Here is an 8,442-nt window from a genome sequence, read left to right as displayed (position 1 = left end):
CTCTGGGGCAGGGGTTTCCCTGCCCCCCAGGGGGACTTGGCAAGCCTAAGGCTATGCTGGAGAATGTGGGCCCAACATGGACAAAAAGCTAAACAGGATAGGGCTTACAGTCAGGGTTCCCAGCTCCAGCTTGGGAAATATCTGGAGATTTTGGGGGTGGGGCCTGAGAACTGGGGTTTGGGGATGGGCGGGACTTCAGTTGGGTATAATGCTATAGAGTCCACTTTCCAAAGTGGCCGTTTTCTCCAGGGGAACTGATCTTGATCGTCTGGAGATGAGCTGTAATCCCAGCAGATCTCCAGTCACCCCTTGAATATTAACAAAACTAGGAAGGAACACCGTGTGTGTCACTCTTTGAATCAATGCAATCATGTATTACAATTGTCTATACAATACTCAATCACGCTACTGTAAATGTTATTTGAGAACAAGACTCACTTGTACATATCTCATTTAAACCAGATTAACTATCCTCATGAACATTACAACTTGTAAAAACAGGTTGCTTACCTGTAACTTGTGATCTTCGAGTGGTCAGCTGTGCATTCACACCCATGGGATTCAGTGCACATGCGCTGGATCGATCAGCATTGTAGCAAACTCTTAATGAATTTTCATGCCCAGACCTCGGGCATGCGCAGGAACCCCACCACGCATGCCCAGAGGGGTGGGCGCGGACATCCCGCCAGGTCCTTCGAACCGCCGCGAATCAACCCCTATGGAAAAAGTAGAAGCTGACAGCAGCGGGGAAGGAGGGCGGGTGGTGTGAATGCACAGATGACCACTCGAAGATCACCAGTTACAGGTAACCAACCTGTTTATCTTCGACATGGTCTCTGTGCTTCACACCCATGGGAGATTAGTGAGCAGTGGCCTACCTGGAGGAGGGTGCTGGCAGGTCCTTACTGCGTAGCCGAAGATAAGATGTGACGTCCCATGTTAGTACTAGAGTTCTTTCGGACGTCTAGGGCGTAGTGCCTTATGAAGGTGTTAGGCGTAGCCCACGTAGCGGCTCTGCAAATGTCTGCTAGGGGAACTCCCTGGAGGAAAGCAGGGGAAGCTGCCACAGCTCGGGTTGAATGGGCCCTGATAGGGCCAGGCAATGGCTGTTTGACAATTAGGTAGCAGAGGTGGATGAGACCCGCAATCCACCTTGAGAGACACTGAGCCATAATGCGATTCCCCAGTCTCGCTGGTACATAGGAGACGAACAGCTGGGAGTCACATCTCGTTGGACGGGTTCTATTCAGGTAGAACAGAAGTGCACGTTTCGCATCCAAGGTGTGTAACAGTCTGTCCTCTGAAGATGTCGAAGCCGGGAAGAAATCCGGGAGGAAGACCTTTGCCTGTAGGTGGAATTCTGACACTACGTTTGGCAGGAACGAGATGTCAGGTACGAGGCGGACGCCATCTGGCAAGAATGACATGTAAGGAGTGTCATGTCTGAAAGCCAGTATTTCTCCAACTCGCCTTGCTGAAGTGACAGCAACCAGAAAGGCCGTTTTCCATGACAGGAATTTTAAGGCACAAGTTGCGAGCGGCTCAAAGGATTTTCTGGTTAGTTGGCGAAGGACGAGAGGAAGGTCCCAGGGGACGACAGGAGTTTTGATGGGAGGGTAGAGGTGCAACAGTCCCTTCAAAAAACATTTGGAAAGCGGGTGCGAGAACAGTGTGCATCCCTCAGCTTGAACATGGTAGGCCAAAAGTGCGGTCAAATAAACTTTTAACGAAGAGTGAGAAAGTCCCGAGTCTGCAAGAGACAGAAGGAATTGAAAAACTTTCTCGAGACCTGCAGAAGTGGCTCGAGGGCATCGTCACCCAAGGTGGAACAGAATTTCTGCCACTTGTATTGGTACGATCTTCACGTAGTGGGCTTTCTGGAATTTAGCAAAACGTTTGCTACACGGGTGGAAAAGCTGGTGACACTACTCTCCAGGCTGTCAACTTCATTTGTGACACGTCGTGGTATAGGAGAGGGGACTCGGATAGGAACAGGAGGTCCTGCGCCGGGGGAAATTGGTGGTAGACCCCCGCTGATAGGTGGAGGATGGTTGAGAACCATGGTTGTCTCGGCCACCACGGGGTTATGAGGATGCAGTCCACTCTGTCGCTGATGATTTTGCAGACCACTCTCAGAAGCAGGGGTAGTGGAGGGAAGAGTTGGAGAAACCCTCTGGACCACGGATAGAGGAGACCGTCCCCTAGAGACTGTGGGTCCCTGCCACTTCGGCTGCAAAACAGAGAACACTTATTGTTCACTCTGGTGGCAAAAACATCGACTTGGGGAACTCCCCACCTGTGGAAGAGTGGGAGAAGGTAAGTTGGGTTCATTTCCCACTCGTGGAGACTGAGTCCTGCTCGACTCAGGTGGTCTGCCTGCACATTCATGTGTCCGGAAATGTGGGTGGCGACGAGGAAGACGTTGTGGGCAATGCAGAAGTCCCATAACTGGATGGCAAGGTTGCAAAGACGTAGGGAGACAGTGCCTCCTTGCTTGTTCACATAACTGAGGGCAGTGGTATTGTCCGTGAGGACCGTGACGCATTTTCCCTCGATCAGGGGCAGGAAACTGGTGACGGCGAACTGTATTGCAAGCAGTTCCAGGAAGTTTATGTGCCGCTTTCGTTTCTGAGTGTCCCATTTGCTTCCGACACAAAGGCCCATCATGTGTGCACCCCAGCCCGACAGGGAGGCGTCTGTGGTTAGGGTAATTTGGGGTGATGGAGGATGGAAGGGTGCTCCCTGAAACAGATTGGAAGGGACAGTCCACCAAAGTAAAGACTCTCTTACGTTGGGAGGAGGGTATAGGAGGGTGGAGTGTGCGTCTTTCCTTGGATCGAAGGTAAAGACCAGGACTGACGTAGTAGCGGCCATAAGGCCTAGTAGCCTCTGTATTTGGAAGGCCGTAACTGAAGGCCGGGTACGAATGATGGTGGCTAGGTGCATGATGTCTGCAGTTGAAGTTGGAGGCAGGTAAGCCATGCAGTTGGTGGAATCCAGTAACGCACCTATGTACTTTATTTTCTGGACCAGTTGAAGTTGAGACTTTTCTAGATTCACTTGTAGGCCCAGGTTTTCCAGGAGGACCAGTGTCTCGTTGATGTTTGAGACTACGGCGTCCCTGGAAGTCGCTACCAAGAGCCAACCGTCTTGTAGGTCGAGGGTGGCCATCGAGACGTTTTTCTGGAGGAGTGGGTGGCAGGGTCTGTTGCAATGACACTATGCGGAAGCGGTGGCAGGTCACAAAGCAGTTTCGTGCCCGTAGATCTAATATTGGTCGAACGCCTCCATCCCGCTTTGGAACGGTAGAATAATGGGAATAGAATCCCCTGCCCTGTAGGTGCAGAGGCACCGGCTCGATGGCTCCCTTGTGCAGAAGGACGGACACTTCTTCCAGGAGAGCGGGGGATGGGTGTGTGGAGACGAAGACAGGGGTAATGGGGTTCTGGTGGAATTCGATACGATAGCCCCGGGTCAAGATGGACAGCACCCATTCGTCCGTGGTGATAGAAATTCCAACAAACATTGATATGAATAATTCTATTCGTGACAGTCAATTCAAAAGGACAGCACAGTCTCTCAACAAATAGTTAATGATGATCAAGCAACATAGACGGTAAACACGCGACGACGTGCATCCTGGACTTTGAGCATGTTTCAAGTCAAGATCTTCTTCACAGTTGCAATTCTACCGTAGAAATTCTAAAGCGAACTGATGCTCAACAGAATTTCTTTCTAGCAGCAGCAACCCCCCATCAAATGATTTCAATGGCATACCAACCCTAGCTACAATGAGAATGGAAACTGGGCAATTACCATCCCTCCTTCTTGCTCCAGACAAAAACCTGAAAGCATCCAACCCTACATTTCCCCCCCAAAGAGAATGCTCAGGCACAAACTAATAGAAATAACAGAAACCAAACCCAGTTCTTCTGACCCACACTGTGAGAAAAGCTACCTTGCTATCAGCAATAGTCACTGTGATGCTGTACATGTGAAAGCCGAGGGCTCCATTCACTGGATCTGTGGTTTTTCCAAGAGAGAACATCCCTGGGGACATGTGAGACACACGTCATGTGTCCAAGATGGCCCCAAGCAATTAACAACTAAGTGAGTAGACAAATGGGTACCTACCCTTAGATGGGTAGGGGGCACCCTCCTCCAACGAGGTGTGTGGTGGCGGCACAGACGGCGACATAACATCGGCGGCGGCAGAGCATCGGCGGTGGTGACGAAGTGGAATGGCGATGCAGCGGAGCGATCCCTGGTGGCCAGCAGAACAGCGTGTGGCTGATGATGGTGGAGGCGGAGACCAGGAGGCGCGCGATGACGTGCAACGCGAGGCGCGGCAGAACCTAACGGACAGAGCCGAGGCCGAAGCGGACATGGGCCGTGTGCCTGAACGGTCCCGCCAATGAAAAAGTCGTCCTGAAACGCCAGAGACTGCCTGAGAAAGAAGCCAAGCCAGAAGCAACAACAGGTCCACCACCTGGGTGCCGGTAGGCATCCCCGCCCCATCTCATGTGGCCTTAGTTAGGGATTAAGCGTTCTTAGAACGTTTTGCATCTTTGCCTCAGCACACTCATTCTTTAAGAGAGCAAACCCAAACTGCACAAAGTATACTTCATGGTTAAAGGCAGTGAATTAGAACCATATGGTAGTGAGAAAGCATTCTTCCATTTTAAAGATTCCGGTAAGCATCTGCAGCTTGATGCCAACAAGCGCAAGCTGTGTAGGAGCCAGGGAAGAAGACAAGAGTGGACATGGATTCGGTTTCAAATGTTAGCAAGGCAACGCAAGGAGGGTGATGTCAGAGGCCCTCCGATCCAGAACAAGGTCTCCAACATGCTACTCTTTAAAGACACCAAGGCCATTCTGCCAAGGATGAAAACATCTCACTGGCTGCGGATTTTTTTCCTAGTCTCTTCTCTGGCCAAAGGGCCCCATTGAATGGCAAGGCAGCCGTCCATCTGTAGGCTGTTACAAGACAAAACCCCACGGGTCGAATGTGCCTCATCCAAACACATGTTGGCATGACTCTCCACTTGTTAAAATTTCCCTTCTAAGGAACATAAGCCTGAAACTGATGCACAAAACAGAATTCACGAGTATTTTGTAGAAAACGTATGAACATATAGGGGTTTAAAGGGCGGAAAAAATGCAGTTACGGACTGTCATATTCAGCAGAACAATGCACTTCTTTAACGGCTAAAGAGTGAACATAAAGACTCCTTGATATAGAGGCCCAAGATCTGAGAAGACTTGCGCACAGACATTGCTCTCCCTTGAGTATGGGACTCTCTTTTAGGCACATTTCCTCAGGATATCTGGCAAGACTGATTCAGCCCCATCTTCGTAGGGCTTTCATGCTAGCTCGGTTCGACATCCTTCCCTCTGCTGTTTTATCGGGTGGGTTCAAGAAAATTCCATACAAAGATAAACTGGGGGAAATTGAATCTATTGGACATGTGCTTTTGTACTGTAAATTCCACTATGACATCAGTGTTGCTTACACTGAACCTGTGATGGGCAGGGGTCATTTCCTGCAGGAGTGCACAGGAGCGGAGCTCCGGCAGTAAAGAGCCCAGGGGGCGGGCACATGCAACAAGCCCCACCCCCTGCTCCCAGCAGCCCTCAGTCAGAGCAAGAAGCAGCCAGGTAAGTTGCAGAGCCCCCCCCCCCATCCAGAACAGTTGAGTGGCACCTTTAAGACTAAGTTTTATTCAGGTACAAGCTCTCCCTCTTCTGCGAGGGCAGATCTGCATGTCCCCCCCACTCCCCGATAGCTAGCAATCCAAAACAGTCCAGTGGAGCCTGAGCGGTGGGTGTTGCCTTCTGACACACTTCCGGTGATGTCAGGGGGTGTGGCATATGCAAATGAGTTATGCACATGAGTTATGTTAATGAGCTCCTGCACCTCTTTTTCTACGAAATGACCCCTGCTTTATGCTACTTGTATTTTATCTCTTATGCCAATAAAGGTATTGTATTTGTATTTGTTGTTGAGTGAACACATTTAAGTTTGAAAGAATACAAAATGCACTAAATGCTGCTCTGGAAGCAAGCAAGTGCTATGGGACAACTCATCTTATAGCACGAGATCCAATTAGGGTTGCCAGCAGGGGTCATTTTGTAGAAAAAGAGCTAGGGGAACTCATTAGCATAACTCATTAGCATATGCCACACCCCCTGACATCAGGGGCCCGGTGGTGGACCTGCAAGGCCAGTGGGAGTGCGAGGAAGCCCTGTAGAGGCCCTCCCTGGCCCCAGGCAGGCAGGGGTGGGGAGAGGCGGGGAGGAAGCAACTTACCCTCCCTCTTCTCCTGCCTCCTCCTGGCTGAATGAGGGCTGGAAGCGGGGCGGCCGGAAGCAGGAGGCGGGGCTTAGTCGTGTGCCCCGCCCCCTGCACCTCACCCGGGGGAACTGTGTTCCCCCACGTTCCCCCCCGAAATGACCTCTGGTTGCCAGGTCAGCCCGGCCACCAGCAGGAGGTGGGGGGTCGGGGTGCCAGATCCAGGCTGGGAAATTCCTGGAAATTTCGGGAAGAAGCCTGGGGAGGAGAGGAACCTCAGTGGGTGGGGTGCAATGCCATAGAGTCCATTCTCCATTTTCTCCAAGGGAACTGATCTCTGTAGTATGGAGATGAGCTGTAATTCCAGGGGAACCCCAGGGCCCCCATGGAGACGCGCATCCCTAGACCGGATATATATCATTAGGACACTGCCTATAGGAAACCACTAAGCTTCAATAGCATTAGAATACTTCTTGTGTTCTTGCTAACAGTACAACAGGGCAACTCATCTGGAATTTGACATTGCTGTGTGAGTTTGTCATCATGTGACTGGTATGTGTTTGAAGCTGGACATGGAATGTGCAAGAAGTGTCAATTTTGTCTTGGCAAATAAGTATTGAGGGTTGTTAGATCCATTTCTATGATAAGAAATTCCTGGAGCTCAAGTGCCTATTTTATGTAGGAACAACACATTTTTTCTAAAAAAACAAACCATGGGTATCCATTTCAGTGCTACGTGTTCTGAAATAAGAGGCGAATCTTTAACTGGAGTGCGCCCAACTCTGCTAAGGCAGACATTTGTGCTCACTCATTTGCATCTATGTGCTGCTGAAACACAAGTTCTGCCACCCCCTTCCACAGTCAGTTTTTCACTGGTTTGGTGACTAGTTTGATATTGTTTTAGCTATATAATATGCAGGGTATTAATTCCTCGACTACTTTGTGCATGGATGTGGTCAAAAGATAATACTGGCTATTCTGTTTCACGATTCATTTAATTGCAGGATAAATCACAGGGTGCCACTAATGTAAATGGAATATCATCCAGGCAAAGTGGACTCTGAACACCCCCATCTTGTCCCATCATTAAAATTTTCCATGGCAAAATCACGCTGGTGCTTCATGAAGTTCCGTATGCTACATTTACCCCATTGAAATGAGGCATCCATTCACTGAGGAAAACTTCACTTTGGCCCTATTCCTAATTGAAGCAGTACACTGCAAGAAGCAAGCCTGCTTTATCTGCTTAGCAACTTGTTAAGCAGCCATTTCCCATACACGTTATCAATATGGAAAATATACCAAGATGCGTATGATGGAATGCAGCCCTGAATTTGGCTCTGGAATAGGATTAAGGCCAAAATCACATTATCTGTCCTAGACACATGGCTGTCCAGTTAGCGGAGTGTATGTGTGTGTGTCAACCTTGGAGTTCACTAGGAAGATAAAGTGTCAAATGGAGGGAGGGACTATAGATGGGCATTTTGTACCAGTTGCTGGAAACAAAGGGGGAAAGGACATTAAAAAAACCAAAACCCTGCATATCTTATGTAGCTAGATTTTGTAAGGATCCATTCACAGAATCAACTGAAACCATGGGAATTTAAAAAGAGAATCAAGAGCTGTCAATCTAACAGTTTTATTATTGGGACATGTGGTGGCTCAAGTGGTTAAGACGCTGAACTGCAGGCTGTGGAAGGTTGGTAGTTCAGCAGTTCGAGACCCGAGTGCGCCGCGTGACGGTGTGAGCTCCCGTCTCTCATTCCAGCTCCTGCCAACCTAGCAGTTCGAAAGCAAGAAATTGCAAGTAGATAAATAGGTACCACTTTGGTGGGAAGGTAACAGCGTTCCGTGCACCTTGGTGTTTAGTCATGCCGGCCACATGACCACGGAAACGTCTTCGGACAGCGCTGGCTCTTCGGCTTTGAAACGGAGATGAGCACCGCAACCCTAGAGTCGGATTCGACTGGCTTTCGAGCAAGGGGACCTTTACCTTTACCTTTTTAATGTTTAGAACCTTTAAAATATCGTGAGGATATATTTCTTCGCTATTGTTTTTTGTTTTTACAAATACACAACATGACGTACTTTTAAAGTCTCACAGTGCAGTAAAAAAAATGGCGGGGGGGTTTTTTTTATTTTTTTTTTTA

General features: G+C 49.2%; 1 protein-coding gene across 1 annotated transcript in view; it reads left to right on the top strand.

The window, feature by feature from the left end:
* The first annotated feature begins 4,241 nt into the window (after nucleotides 1-4,241).
* BRWD3 (bromodomain and WD repeat domain containing 3) overlaps nucleotides 4,242-8,442 on the top strand; it is a 118,000-nt gene continuing 113,799 nt past the window's right edge. Inside the window, exon 1 of the mRNA XM_015418847.1 lies at nucleotides 4,242-4,392. Within this exon, the coding sequence (XP_015274333.1) occupies nucleotides 4,242-4,392 (151 nt within the window). The remainder of the gene's footprint in view (nucleotides 4,393-8,442) is intronic.

This window comes from Gekko japonicus, unplaced genomic scaffold (assembly GCF_001447785.1).
Source record: "Gekko japonicus isolate JY-2015 unplaced genomic scaffold, Gekko_japonicus_V1.1 scaffold1606, whole genome shotgun sequence".
Lineage (NCBI taxonomy): Eukaryota > Metazoa > Chordata > Lepidosauria > Squamata > Gekkonidae > Gekko > Gekko japonicus.
Note: the sequence above shows the minus strand (reverse complement) of the source record. Positions and strands in the feature narration are given on the sequence as shown.